This window comes from Dasypus novemcinctus, chromosome 23, assembly GCF_030445035.2.
Source record: "Dasypus novemcinctus isolate mDasNov1 chromosome 23, mDasNov1.1.hap2, whole genome shotgun sequence".
NCBI classification, from domain to species: Eukaryota; Metazoa; Chordata; class Mammalia; order Cingulata; family Dasypodidae; genus Dasypus; species Dasypus novemcinctus.
In genome coordinates, this window is record NC_080695.1 from 37,728,592 (window position 1) to 37,748,039 (window position 19,448).

At 46.1% G+C, this 19,448-nt stretch overlaps 2 protein-coding genes across 5 annotated transcripts in view; one reads left to right on the forward strand and one right to left on the reverse strand.

The window, feature by feature from the left end:
- ERN2 (endoplasmic reticulum to nucleus signaling 2) overlaps nucleotides 1-5,269 on the forward strand; it is a 23,295-nt gene extending 18,026 nt beyond the window's left edge. For all 4 annotated transcript variants that reach the window (XM_058286269.2, XM_058286270.2, XM_058286271.2 and 1 more), the window contains one exon: nucleotides 49-5,269. In XM_058286269.2, the coding sequence (XP_058142252.1) occupies nucleotides 49-261 (213 nt within the window). In that variant the 3' untranslated portion in view covers nucleotides 262-5,269. The remainder of the gene's footprint in view (nucleotides 1-48) is intronic.
- PLK1 (polo like kinase 1) lies at nucleotides 431-19,390 on the reverse strand. The gene is made up of 10 exons (XM_004453805.4): nucleotides 10,852-19,390; nucleotides 10,078-10,246; nucleotides 9,247-9,391; nucleotides 8,212-8,305; nucleotides 6,600-6,819; nucleotides 3,271-3,426; nucleotides 1,849-1,926; nucleotides 1,495-1,649; nucleotides 1,205-1,387; nucleotides 431-915 (listed from the first exon to the last, which is right to left on the reverse strand). Exons 1-10 carry the CDS (start codon nucleotides 11,257-11,259, stop codon nucleotides 709-711), a joined length of 1,815 nt encoding a protein of 604 aa, XP_004453862.2. The 5' UTR covers nucleotides 11,260-19,390; the 3' UTR covers nucleotides 431-708.
- Between the last annotated feature and the right edge of the window lie 58 nt (nucleotides 19,391-19,448).

Consider the following 19,448-nt stretch of genomic DNA (forward strand, 5'->3'; position numbering starts at 1 on the left):
AGGAAGGTCTGGCCAACACTGAGCCAGGCTCTGTTCTACCCTCCTCAGAAGCACCACTATCGGGAGCTCCCAGTTGAGGCACAGCAAGCACTAGGCCAAGTCCCTGATGGCTTCATCCTGTACTTCACAAACCGTTTCCCGCAACTACTGCTCCACACCCACCGTGTCATGAGGAGCTGTGCCTCTGAGAGCCTCTTCCTGCCCTACTATCCGCCAGCCTCAGGGGCCAGGGAGCCATATACAGGAGCTGCTGGGAGCTGAGGTGGCCGGGAGTCAGAGGCGCCCCCCGCAGGCCAGAGGAGGAGAGGGCCTGAGGTTAAGGTTGGCCTCAGCTCAGAAAAGACAGGCGGAAGCAGCCTGGGGCGCCCAGAGCAAAGACATGCTCCAGAACCAGATGCCAGTCTCACGTCAGGGAAGACAAAAAGAAAAAGAAGATTCACATATGTTTAATGTGTATAAAGCCAAGGAAAGGACAGTCCCAAATTCAATAGAAATAATCTGTACAATTCATACGGCGGGGTCAAGGGAAAGGGGCCTTAGAACCCACACCGGAACAGGTACAAAAATAACTTACAGAGCAACCCTCACCTGCAGTGATGATGCAGCTGCCCCCAGCCCCCGGGGCTGGGAGGCACATTAAAAAACCAACACCAGGGGAGCTGGCCCATGGTGCTGGAGTGGTGAGGGGCACCAGTCCAGTGCAAGGGCCTATGAGGAGGCCTTGAGGCGGTTGGAGGCAGAGCGTGAGCTTAGCAGCTTGTCCACCATGGTGCGGGCATAGCGGAGCCGGCTGGCCAGCTCCTTGGAGCAGCCATACTCCTCAAGGAGGCTTAGGCGGTATGTGCGGAAGTCCCGCTTCTCGTCGATATAGGTCACAGCCGCCATCAGGGGGCACAAGATGAGTTTGGTATGGTCCTAGGAGGGAAGGGGCAGGGACATACCGAGTTTCAGTAGGTTGAAAATCCCAGCTGGTAGTGTATGCAGGGAGAAAGGAGGGGAGGAAGGAACCCCTGCTGATGGAGATTCCTGTCCCACTTCACTCCCTTCCTGCTGCCTGTGCTGCCAAGGATGGGTTCCCAGATCTCCCTACTCCCTGTAGAGCCAGACAACCCACCCAACTCCTGTGGGCCAAAGCCAGGCCCAGTATGCGCGCGCGCACACACACACACACACCCGCCAGCCCCTGGGTTCACCTCCAGCTCACCTGGAAGAAGTTGATCTGCACACAGCCATTGCTGAGGTGCAGGATGATGGCACTGCGGGTGCGAAACCAGGTACGCAGGTAAGGCAGCCGGGCCAGCTCGTCGCCTTCCCGTGGTGTGATGTTGGCACCTGCCTTTAGCAGGTGCTCACTCATGTAATTGCGGAAATACTTAAGGAGTGTGATCTGGTTGGAAAGTGGGGGAGGGAGGCCAGACTTACAGCCTGACCCCTGGCATGACACCCCCCAACTTCCACCAGCAGACCCAGTACCCCAGGCTGGCCAGCTCTCACCTTCTTCATCAGGGAGTTGGGGTGGGAGCTCACGGTGAGGTAGGACTCTGTGCCGTTACGCTCAATGTACTGCAGACTATCCCCGTCGTTGTAGAGGATGAGGCGTGTGGAGTCGTTGAATAGCACCCCCACACTGTTGTCACACAGCTGATACCCTAGCAGTAAGGGGGAGACTTCAGTAAGAGGGAGTGGGGAGCAGGATGGGGGGCACTGGGAGCTGGAATTAGGAGGCCTAGGATGGAAGTAAGAGTGCTGAGAGAAGGGGACCCAGGGCCCAGAAAAGGCAAAAGCCTTTGACAACTCAAAGGTTGCTTGGCCATACCTGAGCCACCCACCCATTCTGAAGAAACCTACCGAGACCATACTTGTCCGAATAGTCCACCCACTTGCTGACCCAGAAGATTGGGATACAGGCAGGGTCCTCAGCCTCTTCTGGAACAGAACAAACAGAGCATTGGTCAGGACAGGCCTCTTCCCCTCTGGCCCATTCATGGTGGCCCACACCAGGGAAGCTGTCCCAGCACCCTACCTGGGCTCAGCCAGGAGGAGGAGACACCTATAAGGCAGGCTGTGGCCCTGCCAACTAGCTCAGAAAGCAGCAGGAGAGATATTTAATTAAAAGGTTACAGCACAGTGTACCAAATGCCAGACATTCATTCAACTGGTCCATTAACTGAAGGCCTATTATGTGCTGGGTCTGTTAGAGGCAGAGTGAACAGGAGGCAAAAACCCCAGCTTCTACCTCATGAAGCTTTTGGTCTAGTCAGATTCAGTCTATGCAGGGACAAAGACTAATCAAAATAAACAAGATAAAATATGTGCATTACTGTGATCATGCTGAGAGTCAGTGGCTGAAAGATAATCTAGTTTTCCAGATTTTGAGTGATAAAAAAATTGTGAGAAGATACCATTCCAAATACATCAAGACATGATGTTCAGTTCAGGGCATGCATTAAATCTCCTTGTTTTAAATGCAGTAAATAAATATGGAAATTTTAGGTGAGAAATGCTATGGAGAAAAATGAAGCAGGTAAGGGGGATGAGAAGTGCTAGTAAGTAGGGAAAGGGGGTCAGGGAAATGGTCATGGAGGTGATGCTGGAGCAGATGTGTGAAGGAGGCAATTGTAAGTCATACAGATGCTGGTGGAAGGGCATTGCTAGAGCACATGGAAATGCTCCAAGCTGGAGCACATCTAGGTCTATCATTTCAATTGCTTGAAGGATACATCGGAATTCACTGAGCAGAGGAGCAGGTGCAAATGTATAAAGGTAGCATATTCAGGAAAACAGCCAGTAATCTGAGGAGCTGGGAGACGAGGGTAGTTGTGGAGTAAGAATAGATGGATCAAGGGAGCAGATGTGGCTCAAGTGGTTGAGTGCCTGCTTCCAACATGGGAGGCCCTAGGTTTGGTTACCAGTACCTCCCAAACAACAAAAACAAACAAGCAAAAAAAAAAGTGGGGGGGGGGGGGAAACTCAGAAGAGCCAATGTGGCTCAGTGGTTGAGCACCAGCTTCCCACATACAAGGTCCTGGTTTCAATCTTCAGCCCTGGTACCTTGAAAAAAAAAAAAAGATCAGAAAAAGAAGGCAGGAGCCAGACCATGGAGGTTTTAAATGCCACTGGATTTTATCCTACAGGAAATAGGAGAACTAAAAGGTATTATGGAGACAGGGACTAGATACTAACACTGCTACCTGGGCCTTCCCTGTCCTCCCCAGCTGCCCCTGGCAGGCCAGCCCACCAATCCCAGGTCCTGGTCCTCACGGTACCCACCTTGCCTCACCAGCTCCCGCTCTGAGGGCTTGGCAGCATTGAGGCTGTGTAGCTGCTGCAGCATGTCACCAAGGTGGCAGTCGACCGCTTCGCCCATCTCTCGAACCACTGGTTCCTCTTTTTCCCGGGGACGCTCGGGCACAGGGTTCTCCAAGGCTAGGAAGAAGACAAGGCATAGTCATCAGCTGGGCACAAAAGCAGTGGGATGCAAGGACCCCATGCCACAACAGACACTTTCCCCAGAGAAAAACTCAACTTCCACTGTTTGAGGGGAAACTGAGTCAAGCACCAGATTATCAGAATGGCTGCTGCTCATGGTGTCACTGGTACCTCAGGGTCAGGCCACCATTTAGAAAGGTTTTGTAACCACACATGGCCAGAATTGCAGACACTCAGATCTCTGCCCCAACAATGTAGGCCTGAAAGACATCCCTGCATTGCTCAGGGAGACAGCCCAAGGGCACCTGCAGCTCAGAGCAGCCTGGCTTCAAAACAAAGAACCAAAAGCCTCTTCAGCCTCCAGGAAGATGGGAGGGTTTGGTGAATCACAGCTCAGCAGCAAGGATTACACAGGTATACAAATGAAAATGTAAGAGAGGAATTTTAAGAGATTTTCCACCCTAAAATTTGTTTTATATGCTTATATAAGATCAAAAAGTCTGAAAATAATGCACACCCAAATTTTAACATTGGTTATATTTGAGTGCTTTTATTTATTTTTTGCTTAAATTTTAATTACTTCCCACCACTATGAGCCACTTCTCCTTAAGTAATATGTATTTGGGTAATAAGAAATTTTTGTTAAAGTATTTTAAGATCAAAGGTTTCAATTTAAAAATTAAGGATTGAAGTGTGAAATAATAAGATGTTTGTGTTTTGCTTTAAAATGCTCTAGAAAAAAAAAGAGGGGGTTAATGTGGACAGATAAAACAAGTACGGCCAAATGTTGATAACTTGCAAATAGATGATGTATACATGGGGTTTCGTCATCTCTGCTTTGAGGTAATGTTAAAAATTTCCATAATTAAGTTTTATAAAAAGGTGTGTGTTTAAAAATTAAAACCAAAAGAAAAAAAAGTATTAAAATGACAGTATTAGATTAAAACCTAAAGAATAAAATAAATATCCATGAGTCTATACTGACAGAAGCGACAGTAGAAGCACTGCAGGACAGAGGAAGCGTGCCCTTATACCACCATGGTAATCACTGCTGCAAGCAAGATCCACCCAGGGATGAGAAAATTAATTTAAGGAGAAATAGGGTCATCTCAAAGTACCTCCCCCAGCATATTTATGAATTACAAAGGTAGTAAATAGTAGCTTTGCAGTGGGGCAACCAGTCAGACACTGTAACTGAGGGATAAAGGTTAGAATCACCAGTAAGAAGACATCAACCGAGACAGGTGCATCACTGCTGTGGGGTTCTCCCCAAAACACAGCACCTCTGTCTAAGCATGAGAAAACATCACACCCAAACTGAGGGGCATATACAAAAGAACCTAGCAGTGCTCTTTGGGAGTGTCAAGATTGGGAAAGACAAAAAGAGGAAGATGGAAATGGCACAGGGTAAAGAAGTCTGAGGAGACAGGACAACTAAATGCAGTATCCTAGGACAGAAAAAGAGCATGAGTGGAAAAAACTGGTAAAATCTCAAGTCAAGTCTGTAGTTTAGTCAAGAATGTTGTCCCAATATATATATTTGTATATAGTTGATATATATGTTGAACAATGTAAGTATATTAATGTAGAGAACCAAGATTTTCAGTTTAAGAGAAAAGAAATACAAGTATAAAATCAAAAAAGTAAAAATACTGTATTACCTTTGAATCGGACACTTGTAAATTATTAAAAGAAAAATAGTAAGTGGGGAGAAAATTGCTCTAAGACAAACTGTAGCAATATTGAGTTGTTAAATTTCCCGAACTTGATAACTGTGTTACTTACTAGGGTTGTGTATAGGAAATATGAACTCAGTAAAGTACAGAATGTGTAAAATTTATCCTCTAATTATTTTTTTTTTAAAATAGAGATACTGATAAAGCAAATGTGAAAAAATGTTAATTGGTAGATCTGGGTAAAGGATATAAAGGAAGTTCTTTGTCTACTGCAACTTTTCATGGATTTGAAACATAAAAATAAAATGTTTAAGATGGGGAGCAGATGTAGCTCAAGTGGTTGAGTGCCTGCTTCCCATGTACAAGGTCCTGGGTTCAATTCCTGGTACCTTCTAAAAAAAAAAGTTTAAGATGTGAATCAGTAATATCAGTATAAATCAAAGACCCTCCCCATCCCCCCAAAAAAGCACATTTCCTATTTCTGCCCTGCTAAGAGGCCTAGAAGCAATGGCAATATATGGCATGTGATTTTATAAGACAATGTCCATTCTTTTAAAGAGATGAGGACTGAGGTTTACGGAAAAGGACTTGGCCCAATGGATAGGGCATCCGCCTACCACATGGGAGGTCCACGGTTCAAACTGCGGGCCCATGTGGAGCTGGCCCATGTGCACTGCTGATGTGTGCAAGGAGTGCCCTGCTACACAGGGCACTGTGTAGGGGAGCCCCACGCGCAAGGAGTGCCTCCCATAAGGAGAGCCGCCCAGCGTGAAAGAAAGTGCAGCCTGCCCAAGAATGGCACCGCACGGAGAGCTGGCACAGCAAGATGACGCAACAAAAAGAAACACAGATTCCCAGTACTGCTGATAAGGATAGAAGCGGTCACAGAAGAACACACAGCAAATGGACACAGAAAGCAGACAACTGAGTGGAGGGAAGGCAAGAGATATAAATAAAAAATAAATCTTAAAAAAAAAAAAAAAAGGACTGACGTTTATAGAGGTAAAATTGCAAGCTGTCTGGGATTACCTTTAAAAATATTTCAAAGGAACAAAAGAGGAAAAAAAAAAGGACAGATGAAGCAAATGTAACCAAACCTTGATAATTACTTAATCTGGTGAAAACTTGAAGTTAACTGTATTGTGTTCTAGTGTCGGAAATATTTTACTGTTTACTGTTTTTCAATGAACCACGCAAGGGTTGTTAGAAATTTTTTGAAATGATCCAAAAGAAATTGTCAGGCTTGGAGTTAAGGTCCATTCTCTTCTTCTTGGACCCAAAGGACCTGATCCAGCCATGGTAAAATGTGTCTTTCCTGACCAGGGCCAAAGGGCAAAGAGCATTTTGCCATAAGAAGAAAAGGGCCATGGACTGAAGGACAAGAGACTGCCCTACTCCACACCTGAGCTCTGGGGTCCAGGGAGTAAGCCACCCACAAACCTAAGCCTGGGCTCTCTCTGGAGGCTCTGCTAGCTACGCAGACCCTTGCTTTACCTTTATTGAGGACCATGAGTGGCTTCCGGTTGCTGGGGTCCAGAGTGCTGGGAGCAATTGAAAACCTAGGTGGAATGGTAAGGCAGGTGATGGGGAGACGGGCGGGGATGTAGCCAGAAGTAAAGAATTCGTCGTTGAGCAGCTCGCCAATGGTTGGGCGGGCAGTGGGGTCTGTCTGAAGCATCTTCTGGATGAGGGAGGCAGCCAGGGGGTTGATGTGCTGTGGCAGAGAGGAGGAACCATAAGCAGGGCATGAGAGGGGTGCAAGAGTATAGCACGGCCACAAAGAACTTCAGGCCCCAGCCCACACAGACTCCCCCGGTCTCAGCACCTATAAACAATGCCAGTGGCCCACTACTGGCTTCACTGAGCCAACGAGCACCAACCGAAGTTATGAGATGATCATTTTTTTTTAATCTTGAGACCCAAGACTCATTTTATTTTGAGATGGGGAATTCCCCCCAGAATTTGTCTTTGCATAATTAAAGTTGCTCACCACTTGAGAAACACTTGAGAACATAGGGTTTGCAGTCATAAAGACCTGGGTTCAAATCCCAGTTCTGCCCCTTAATACCAGCTGTGGGACCTTAGACAAATGAATTAACTTTTTAGGGCCTTTGTGTCTTCATCCATAAAACGGGGAGATAGCGCCCATCTTGGAGGCCTGCTAAAATGATTCAATGAGAGATCACAGGTCTGGTGTAAAGTAATAAAAGCCTAGCACTAATCACACACACACTAGGTACCAGGAAGATATTCTAAATCCTTTGTGTATAATAACCCATTTATTCCTCACAAAAAAAAGCTATAAATAGGGATCTCTATTATCACCCCTCTTTTGCAGCAAAGGAAACAGAGGCACAGGGAGGTTAGGTGCCTTACCTTAAAGTACACACTTAGTAAGTGGTGAACCCAGCACCCACATTCTGAGCCACTCAATTGCTTACTCCCTTTGACAGAGTTCACTGATTATTGATGGCAGAGATTTAGCCCTTCTGTCCTTGTGGGTGGACAGGGCTCTTGGCTTCACACAAGTCAAAGACACCAATCTAGAATGTGGCCATGTGCCAGGCTTCTGCAGGAATGTGCTATTCCTTTAAATGAATTTATGCTAGTGGTTGTGAAAACACACACTACTTTGCCATTCACGACTGGATACACAGTGAGCCACAATTCATGAGTGTTTACCAAGTGCAAGGCACTCCACAAGGCTTTCTAGAGGCAGTAATTTCATTTTATAGTTGATAAAACTCTGTTTCAGAAGTTTCAAGTTATTTGCCCAACTGGCTGCTAAGTGGCAGAGCCAATTTGAATCAAGTCAGTCCATTTCCAAAAGTGAAACACTTCTGCCTCCAACCCTTTAAATTCTTTATTTTTGCTTTTTATGCATTTTTTGGGTCAACATCCCCTTTAGAATCTACAATCTCTCTCCCCAGAGAAATACTTATATACACACATGTGCCAAGTTCCGTATGCAACCTCAGACCCAGACCCTTTAACGTCATCCTAGGGTTGGGGTGTACCTATCTCTGTCCCCAGGATATAGCTGGGCTCAGTAATTAGCTGTTGGAGAAAAAAACAATGAATTGAAACATAAAATGTCATTAATCACCTTGGGAATACTGTATTCATTCTTCTTGATCCGGAGGTAGGTCTCTTTTAGGCAAGAGGTCTCAAAAGGTGGTTTGCCCACTAACAAGGTATACCTGTAAGCACAGAATAGGAGTAGGCTCAAGGCTCCCAGTCAAAACCCAGATACAGGAGGAATCATTTCAAGGCTAGAATGGAAGTGAGGGATCCTCTGGATGCTCCCACTTAAGTCTGGTGTCCCTGAAGACAGACCCTGAGCCCACTCTGCAGTCAAGGAGCTCAGACACTGGCTGGGATGAGCTTTCAGTAGAGTACAGGTGATGAGACCAGGATTCTCATGGGCCAGTGATTTCTCAGCTATGGCCTGAGGTCATCTAAGACTCTGTAAAAGGGCCTCAGAGGCTGCCTGCTGTACAAACAGGTCAAAGTGGGTGGGCTTCTTGCTCCTATGGAAACGGCGCCACATTTAGTAATTCTATACGCAAGAGAAGGTGTACAGTTTTCATCTGAAAGACAGCTCCATTGCAAAGTACAAAAGTCACTGCTACAACTCATTTCTAATTCTCTAGTACCCAGACCAACACCACCAACAAAAATAATACCTGAAAAGGCCTGAGTCTCTGCCTACCACCCTATCCCCACTCTAATGGTCTCAGCCCAATGGTAGTAGGCACCTCCTCCTGCTGGCCATAACTTCCGACCCAATTCCTCCCCCACAATGCTGCTTTCTAGATCAGTGTTTTTCAGTGCAAGAATCACCCAGGGATCTTGTTAAAATCTCAGGTCCAGGGCTTGATCTGGTCTGGGAGCCACATTCTGAACAGCCAGGGTCTAGAGCAAGGTACTGGGGTCCATTGGATGGTTACCCCACCCTTTCGCTGGATCCCAAGTCCAGCTTGTGGGACTCTACAGGATACCCCAGGGTGACAAGGAAAGATAAAGAAATTAGACTTTGTTTTTGGACCAGGCTGTAATCCACAGGGTAGGTCAGCCAAGTGAGATGCCTAAAAGGGCTCTTGCTGAGGCTGAGTGGGTCCTGAGACAGCTCCCAACTTACATGATGCACCCAATGGACCATACATCCACCTCGAAACTGTGCCCTTTCTTGCTCAGCACCTCAGGAGCTATGTAATTAGGAGTCCCACACAAGGTCTTCTTCCGTTCCCCGTCATATTCGACTTTGGTTGCCAGTCCAAAATCCCCTGGGACAGAGGGAGGAAGAGGGGGAGCTCAGAAGCCAGCCTCTGCTATCTGTCAATGCACACAGCTGGTTTGGGTCTGACCATCAAGACCCAGGGTCACTTGATCCCATAAGTGACTGCAACCAGTGAGGCTTGCCTAGGAATCCTCCCATCCTGCCCAGGTAAGTGCCCCCCAGTGCCCCGCCCTCACCCTTCCTCTTCGAAAGGAGGGCTAAAAGGGAACCTGATAGGTAAAACAAAACTCAACAGCCTTCAGAGTTCAAGCCAGTAAACTCAATGGCTATTACTTGGCAAGTCTGTAAGGAAGTAATAGGGTGTGGTGGGGACTAGCAATAGCAAGCCAGAGGAAGTCTAAAGGAGACAGCTGTTTCAAGGGCTGCCCCGAGGGAATGCTGCCCCTGCCCCTGCGTTGACTGGAGCTTCCAATTATTTAAAATATCCGAATTCAATTTAAAAAAAAAAATAGAAACTAATTCAAGTTCTTTTTTGAAAATTATACTGTAGAGGGCACAAAAAGCTTCTGCAGGCAAAATATTGGCCTGTGGGCTCTTTTAAATTAAGAGAGGATCTAGAGGCAATCATCAGCCCAGTCTTCCTTCCGTTCTCTTCCTCCCTCCTTCCCCACCTCCTCCTCAATCTCCCCTCTTCCAGTGGTATCCAGTCCTCCTGCAGGCCCAGCACCTCACCTATTTTCACCTCCAGATCCTCATTCAAGAAGAGATTGCCCAGCTTGAGGTCCCGGTGAATGACCCGGTTTCGGTGCAGGTACTGGCATCCAAGGACAATCTGCCTTAGGTAGTAGCGGGCCTCGGGTTCGGTTAGTGCCTTCCTCCGCTTGTGCAGCTCCAGAAGGGACTGGGCCAGGGAAGGAGAGGAAGAATGGGGAGGTGGACTGGAGGCCCAAGTGTGAGAAGGGGTCACTAGAGAAAGGCAGACCAGGACGAGATCCTGGACCCCGGGGAGCTGGCAGGGGGACATGGGGAAGGGGTTTTGCAGGCCCTTCCTCCCCCGGATCCTTTTCCGAGACAACTGCGAGCCCATTCACCTAATAGCTCCATTCTCCGAAGCCCCTTACCGGAGACCCTTCGCCCAGCCTCACTCCGGAAGCTCAGAACTCCCAGTAGCCCCTCCCCAAGCCTCTTCGCTGCTTCAGATCCCTTTTCAGACCCCTCTCTTCCTGGGAAACTCCAGGTCCACAGCACTACTTATCAAGGACTCCTCCTTTGGCGTCTGCTACCAGCACCCCCATCCCCTCCGCGGACATCTCGTGTCCAAGAGGCGCCTTCCCTAGTAGCGAAACGACTCCGGCTCTGCTTAACCGGAACCCCCTCCCCCGTCAGCAACAAGTGCTAAGAGACCTTTTCCTTCCCAGGTTCGAGTAACCCAGCACACCCTCCCTAGAAGCTCCGAGCACCCCATTCCCAGCCAAGCAGCTCCAGTTTCCCAGCAGCGACCCTCACCCTCCGGCGGCACAGCTCCAGAACCACGAACACGAAGTCGCTGTCCTCGAAAAAGCCATGGAAGCCGACGACATGCTGGTGGGCAAGACTGCGGTGAATGGATATCTCCATGGACATCTTCTCCTTCTGGTGCGGCTTGAGCAGCAACGACTTAGGAACGATCTTGCCGGCGAACACCTCCTTAGTGTCCGCGTCCGAGATCTCAAAGCACTTGGCGAAACCGCCCTTGCCCAGAAAGCGGCCCCGCAAGTAGCGCCGCCGGCTGCGCGGGTCCACTAGGACCTCCGGGATCTCTTTCGCCGGCGGGACGGCCGCCGTGGCCCCGGGAGCCGTAACTCCGGGGGGCCCGGCCTTTGCCGGTTCGCCTGGACCCCTCGCCAGCTTCCCTGCAGTCGCCGCCGCACTCATGCTCCCGGCGTAGTTCAGCCGACCTAGCAGGGTAAGGACAGAAGCTGCGCAGCACTCCGCTCCTCCCCGAATTCAAACGCGGCGCTGGGAACGTTACAAAACCCTACGCGCCACTGATTGGCCGCGGGGATTTAAAATCCAAACCCGCCCGCCGCGCGGCACCATGGGAGCGCTCTGCACCGCCACCGCCTTTAAACCCCCTTCCCTGGCCGGAAAAAAAGAACTTGATTGACGGGGACGCGCAGACAGCAGACACGTGGGATGCCTGGGAAACCACATCCAGCGGGGGATTCCGGGATTCAGCCGTAGGAGCCGGGAGTTCGAAGTTTCTGCCTGTCGCGGGCAGCTGGGGGAGCTCCTGTATTTCCCATGCACCTCCTCCAGGAAGCTTTCCCTAATACCTTCCTCCAGCTCACCCCCATCTCCCACTCTGCCTGCCAGAATGTAAGCTCTTTGAGGATAGGGGCCTGGCAAGACCAAGAGGTAGCTGGACACGCGCCTCCGATGTTGTCATCTCTTTCCCCAGCTACCCCAAATGAACCAAAATCTAAGTAAAAACTGGATGGTCGCCAGGAAATACATCTTCATCCTAAATCCTCTGGCTCCCCGCCCCCCTTCAAATAAATAGCCCCTCTTTATTACTGAGAAACGCTACTCAAAGGAGGACCCAGGGACCCGCAGCATCACCATCAGCTGCGAGCTTGTTAGGAAGGCAAACTTTCAGGCCTTGCCCCAGACCTCCTGAGTCAGAATCCCTTTCAATAAGACTGCCCAGGTGATTTCTACACACACTAAAGTTTGAGAAGAACCATGCCAGGGTCCCCCACTATGCAAGAAAGTTGTCTGGCTTGCTCACTGCTCTATTTCCCAGGGCCGAAATAGTGGACAGTCCTCCTGTTTGTCAGAGGGGGCAGGCTGGTTGCAAGAATGCCTAGCCAGCTGGTAGGCCATGGCCAAATTCGACCTGCAGGGGTGTTTTGTTTGGCCTCCCCAGTTTTTTTAAATTCATGTATAGCAATTAAAAATCAAGAGAGCTCATATAAAAATTCACGACTCTAGTAACACTGGGCCTGCATGTCTTCCCAATCTGCCAGTCTCCATCTCTCCTCTTTGCCTATTTGCCTGTCTAGTTTTTGTAGGTACTTGAGGGGCATCCCTGAAATGGCAAAAAGCTAGAAGTCCCTTCACGGTGTCCCTTTAGAGCCCTATGATGTCTCTGTCAAAACTCAACAAGAATCAACCATACTGATGATTACCTGCCTCCCAATTAAACTGGGAGCTGATGACAACGAGGTTGTCTTTTCAACCTATGTCCTAAGCTTCTAGCGCAATGCCTGGTCAAAAATGGTAACCAGAATGTTTGCTGAATAAAAGGAAGTTTGTTTTTTTTGAAGTTAATTTCTCCCCATGGTGTGTAACCTTCTATTCCTTTTTTCTTTTAACTTTTTATTGACGTTAAATATCTTTACAGAAACAGTGCACACCATAATTGCACAGCTTAGTGAGTTATCACAGTTTGCACACAACCTTTGTAAACAGCATACAGATCAAGACAGAGACGATTACTAACACCACAGAAGACCATCTCATGCCCTATGTTAGGGGCCCCAAGACCACTCCCTGGTTTGATAAATCACTAGGAAACTCCCAGGAACTGGGCATATTGTGGTTCTCACAGCTATGATGTTTTACAGCAAAAGGATATGAAGCAAAATCAGCAAAGGAAAAGGTACATGGGGCAGATTCTGGAAGAAACCAAGAGCAAGCTTCCCAGTAGAGTCACACCAGATGTGCTTCATTCCTCCAACCGTGAGTTATGACAACACATATGAAATGTTGCCCACCAGGAAAGCTGAGAGAGACTCTATACCCAGGGATTTTTGGGGGTCACACAGGCACCATTTGGCTAACACATAGAAAAAGTCTAGACTCACAGAAGGATGGAAGGTGTTCAGCATAAAGTACATTGTGCGAACAGTTTAGGCACACTCACCTTTACAGTATGGGGAGAACCCTCCTGAAACCCAAGTTCCCAGGCACCACTCAATTGTCAATCTTACAAACAGGCCTAAGGATGGCAGTCCCAGGTTTACTACCAATTCTTTCTGGCCAAGGCTTATTTACAGCAAAATAATTGTCCATATAGGACCCCATGAAGCAGGATGAGACCAATATACAGTATCAATCTCATTTGTGCCCTTTAGGGGTCCTGGAATTAGCCAGTTAAAACAAATTCCATTAACCATAAAAGTCTATCTTTCTAGCAAGGTGGTTTCTTCAAGTTTCTATGTTTACCTTTTTTACCTGCTCTGAGGTATCAATTTGGGCAGAGCAAAGCTCAGGCAGTGATTTGAAGTGGACCGAAAGAATTGCAGGGCTGAGGCAGTATCATGATAGGGTACTGTATTAGTCAGCCAAAGGGATGCTGATGCAAAATACCAGAAATTGGCTGGTTTTTAAAAAGGGTATTTGGGGTAGGAGCTTACAGATACCAGGCCATAAAGCATAAGCTACTTCCCTTATCAAAGTCTATTTCCACATGTTGGAACAAGATGGCTGCCAACATCTGCCAGGGTCAGGCTTCCTGGGTTCCTCTCTTCTCAGGTCTTGCTTCTCTCCTGGCTCAGGGTTCCTCTCTTCCCAGGGTTTGCTTCTTTCCATGCTCAGGGTTCCTCTCTTCCCAGGATTGCTTCTCTTTCCTCTGTGTGCTTACTTCCCAGGGCTCCAGCTTAAGACTTCAGCATCAAACTCCAACATCAAAGTCTAACATTAAAAGCGCTCCATTCTGTCCTTTTGCCATGTCTTTTATCTGTAAGTCCCCACCCACCAAGGCGTGGGAACTCAATGCCCTATTGATGTGGCCCAATCAATGCCCTAATCATAACTTAATCACACCCAGGTACAGACCAGATTACAAACATAATTCAACATCTATTTTTGGAATTCAAACCATATCAAACTTTACACTCCACCCTCTGAATTCCAAAAAGACATTATAATATTCAAAAAAACCTTAAATCAGTAACAATGCAAGTACTAAATCATTATCACAATCAGTTTAAAGAAATACAGTTTGTCTTGGGGCAAAGTCCCATCTGCAGTAGACCTCTGAAACCTACAAAACCATTTATCTGCTTCCAATACACAAATGGACATAGGATAAACATTTTCATTACAATAAGGAGAAACTGGGAGGAAAACATGAGTCACAGGTCCTCTACCGTTCAGTAAGCCTGCATGCAGGGCATCCTCCATTCAATTTCAAAGTCTGATAGAATCATACTTAAGATGATGGTTTCTTCTCCTTGGGGCCATACAGGAATCCAGCCTTTCTACAGGCTTGCCCAACGGCCAATTTCTTGGTTCCACCCTCATCAAGCTTCTGGGTGTTGACCAAGCTCCAGACCTCTCCCTCCAAGAGTGTTGAGGTGATTGCAACAACTTACCCAATCTTTGGGTCAGAGTCTTAACCCCCTCGTACAGTATCATGAATACAACATTCCCCTAACATTTAAGCATAAAGGCTCAACCCTTTCAGAGCAATGAGTTGACCACCTGGCCTTCCCTAACATTTGGCATACAGGCTCCACCCTCTCAGAGCAATGAGTTGACCACCTGGCTTTCCCAAATCCATGGGGTACAGGTCCACCCCTCTCAGACCTATGCGGTTCTGACCTTAACCACCCTAATCATTGGGGAATGTGCTCCACCTTCTCTGTACCCTGGGGTGGCAAAACTCCCCCAGGACATTCGACTGGAACATCCACCCTCTTCAACTGCTGGGACAAACTCACCCTCTCTGTACACTTGGGTGGGCTTCCTGTTTTTCCTCAAGGTGATGTCCTAATTCCAGATTTTAGCTTCCATGGTTTTCCTCTTAAAGTTATTTCTCCTTCAATCTTTCCTTTCCATGTCCTTTTTATTCCAGGCTGACAGTGGTTTTGTTCATACAGCTCTCTCAAAAAGTGTATTGATTTAGCATGCAGGAAGCAGGGGTCCAAGCCACCAGACAGTAAGACTTTCCACAAGTCTTACCGACATAACTGCATCGTCAATCCTGATTTACAAGTTCCAAGTTTAGTTAAGTCCTCCAGTGGGGCACTTTCATCTGGGAGCTTGATTTCCAGAGGTTTAGAGTTTCCAGAATCAGTTTCTGTTTTCTTTGTGCCCGAAAGTTCAGTCCTCAGCTTATCTCTCTCATCTAGCATTTTTCTATAAGCTGCAAGCAGAAGCCAAGCCGCATTCTCTGGATTTACTTTGGAAATTTCTTCAGCTAAATGCCCAGGCTCACCATTTTCAAATTCTGCCTTCCATAAAACACCAGGAGTCAATCTTGCTAAGTTCTCTGCAACTTTAAAACATGGATCGCCTTTCTTCCAGTTTCCAATAATAGTTTCATCATTTACTTCTAAGGCATCATAAAAAGCCTCTTTGGCATCCACATTGTTATCAACAGTCTCTTCAAAGCGATCTAGGCCTTTTCCATCAAGCATCTCACAATTCCTCCAAAAATACCCCTTACCCATTTATAAAACCATTCTGGCATTTTGGTAATTGCAAAAGCACTTTCCTACTTCTCAGTACCAAATTCTGTATTAGTCAGCCAAAAGGGTGCTCCAGAAATTGGCTGGTTTTTATAAAGGGTATTTATTTCGAGTAGGAGCTTACAGATACCAGGCGATAAAGCATAAGTTACTTCCCTCACCAAAGTCTATTTCCACATGTTGGAGCAAGATGGCTGCTGATGTGTGCAAGAGTTCAGGCTTCCTGGGTTCCTCCCTTCCTCAGGCTTCTTTTTCCTGGGCTCAGGGTTTCTCTCTTCCTGGGGCTTGCTTCTGTTTCCTCTGTGAGCTGACTTCCCAGAGCTCCAGCTTAAGGCTTCAGCATTAAACTCCAACATCAAAACTTCAACATCGAAAACCCTTCAACCCTGTCCTTTGTCATGTCTTTTATCTGCCCTACTGGCACTGATTACTTAATCAGGTAAACCTCTGAATCCAATATAATCTAATATGCCCAGAGGAAAGGATTAGTTTACAAACACAATCCAATATTTCTTTTTGGAATTCATCAATAATATCAAACTGCTACACAGGATCACCCCCTTTTATCTCCCCAGTGAGTGCTGCCAGGTGTGATCCTAGGCTCAGCAGCCAGAATTCAAAGCACTCACAGCATTTAGCAAGGCAGCACTGACAATTTCTATTCAGGAAGACGGGAAAGCTTCCAGAAACAGTACTGAAAAGCAAAGATCATAAATGGCCTCCCTTCTCCCCCATGCCTCTCTAGAGGCCAGGGTTTTCATTTTGTTCCTCTCTTGTTACAAAACCCATGTGTCCCAGTCAGTAAACCCTAACTTTACATTTTTTCATTCATCCCTTATTCTCATCCCAGGCCTTTAGTCTGGAAGAGATGTATGCAAGAGGCAAAAAAGCATTTTCCCAGGAAAAAAAAATATTTATATAATTTAAGCAGAAAGACACATTTGGGAATTGGTAAGAAATCCTGAATTTTCAAAACATAACCTTTTGTCCTGCTCATTTACCCAGTGAGCAGCCTGCAAAAGAGCACTCCCTTTATGGAGACAGTTGCATTTAATAATCAACCTACCTTATTAAGGTGGGCGTATAAGAAGGTGAGGGAAACAGAGTTGGACTAAAAGTCCAATGTTGCAAGCTGCAACTAATCTGGATAGCTGAACACGACAGCAATGGACATCCCCAGAAACCAATGATCCAGAGTCTGATCTGTGAAAAGCAGGTCAAGGGGACACAGTCCCTGTGATGGGCCTTCCCAACCTGCAGCTTCTGGCAGAAATCGCTATTGAAGAATGCTATTAGCCTCTACATGAGAGATCTAGGGCTAAACTGCAGCTTGATTTTAGATGGTCCCAAGCAAAGCAAGCTGCTCCTGTGGGCAACATATGTAACCTAGAGGGTCCGGCCAGCATCCATGGTGTTTTCATAGTTTAGGCTTCACAGAGGTAGTCTAAATCTGCCATGATTCAGAGTCTGTGTCCTGGTCACTGAGCCTCAGCATGGCTCACAGCAGGCAGGACCAGGTTTTCAGCTTAGAGTCAGGTCCACTAAGGTCTGTGGATTCAGGATTCCAAAATGGCCAGTGGCTTTGCTTCAGCAGTAGCAAAGGGAGACACTGCAGAGTCAGACAGTTGTCTTCCAGGCCTAAGTGACAAGCAAGGCTTTCCTAAGCCTTTTCTATCTAGTCAGTCTTGAAGTCCAGAATATATACATCAGACTAGAAAATCATCAGCCTCTGTGGTCAGACATTTGATTTCAACAATGGATCATTAGCAATTGAACTGTTTTTCCAAATGCTAAATGTGTATTTCCATCTAGAGACTGCCTCTTATATCTCCCTTTTTCCAGAGGTTCCAAATGGCACAAATTATAGCACAGTGAAAACATCAGTTACAGAGATTTCTTCTGTTTCCAATACTTGAAGAATTTAAATTTCAGCCCACCTACTGTTGGCAAAAAGCAAGGAAGTCCTCAGGAAGCTAAGCATAGACTTGCCATGTGATCCAGCAATCCCACTACTAGGTATATACCCAAAAAAACAGACAGCAGGAATGAGAACAGACGTTTGCACACCAATGTTCATAGCGACATTATCCACAATTGCCAAAAAATGGAAACAACCCAAGTGTCCATCAACAGACAAATGGATAAACAGAATGTGGTATATACATACAATGCAATATTATTCAGCTGTAAGGAGGAATGAAGTCCTGATGCACGTGACAACATATATTAACCCTGTGGACATTATGCTGAGTGAAATGAGGCAAGCACAAAAGGACAAATATTGTATGAACTCACTCGTATGAACTAATTATAATAAGCAAACTCAGAGTTAGAATCTAGAATATAGGTTACCAGCGGGATAGATTGCAGTAGAGAATGGGAAGCTGATGCTTAATGTGTGCAGAATTTTTAATAAGGTTAATTGTAAATGTTTGGAAATGGATAGATGGTGGCACAATATTGTGAGTATAATTAATAGTACTAAATTATGGGTGTGGCTGTGGTTGAAAGGGGAAGTTTTGGGTCTTATATGTCACTAGAAGGAAAGTTAGAGGATGAAACATGGGACTGTAACAATGAACCTTGTTGTAGATGATGACTGTGGTTAATAGTACAAATAGAAGACATGTTCTTACATGAGCTAAAACAAATGAACATCATTCTTACAAGGGTGGTAAAATACAACTAATGCAAACTATGGGCTAAAGTTAACAATATTGTAATATTCTTTCATCAACTGAAACAAAGGTACTATGTATCAATGCTAAATGTCAATAACAGGGGGTTAGTATAAGGAGTATGGGAATTTTTTTCTCTTTGTGTTAATGAAAAATTGACTATGGTGATGAATGCACAACTCTGATTATACTAAGAGTCACTGACTGTACGTGGATGGATTGCATAGTGTGTGGATAAAACTATTTAAAAAAATAAAAGCAAGTAACTTGTGTTCCACTAACACCTTTTCTCTTTCTTTTTTCCAGTTTTCCCTGATTGGGATGATCCTTTTAGCATTTATAACTACCAGGATATAACATCTCATATCATAACCCCAGATGCAAGAGCTACAAAATACAAAGCCATTTTTCAAAGTCTTTTTTTCATTGCAAATTTACTCAAACCCCAGCAATAAATTCAACATTTACAAGGTTAACACTACAGACTGCTGGGTTAACTTTTTTTAGCATAGGCCCCCTAGCAGTGAAACTTCAATAAAGCAAAGGATTAACCAACAGGGCAGCCAGTGTCCTGAGCAAGTCCTCAGAGTAAACTGCACTGGAGGCCAGGATATTGGAGAAGGCACATAAAACATGACTTTGCAGCCAGGTAAGACTTGGCTTTGATTCCAGCTCAGCCATTTATGAGATGTGTGACAGGCAAATTTACTCATCCTCCCTGAATGTCAGTCTCCTCTTCTGTGAAATAGGTTGTAAAAATCCCTGTGTTTTCGACAGTTGAGAGGATTAAATGTTTTGTATTAAGTGCCTGACACCCTGTAGATGCCAACTAAGGAAGGGTAAGTTCTTCCTCCCACATCTTCTTTGTGGTGAACTGATTGTAAAGGGCAAGATGTCCTTAATTTTATTTTATTTTTTCTTTCTCTCTTTTTTTTAGGAGGTACTGGGGATTGAACCTGGGACCTTG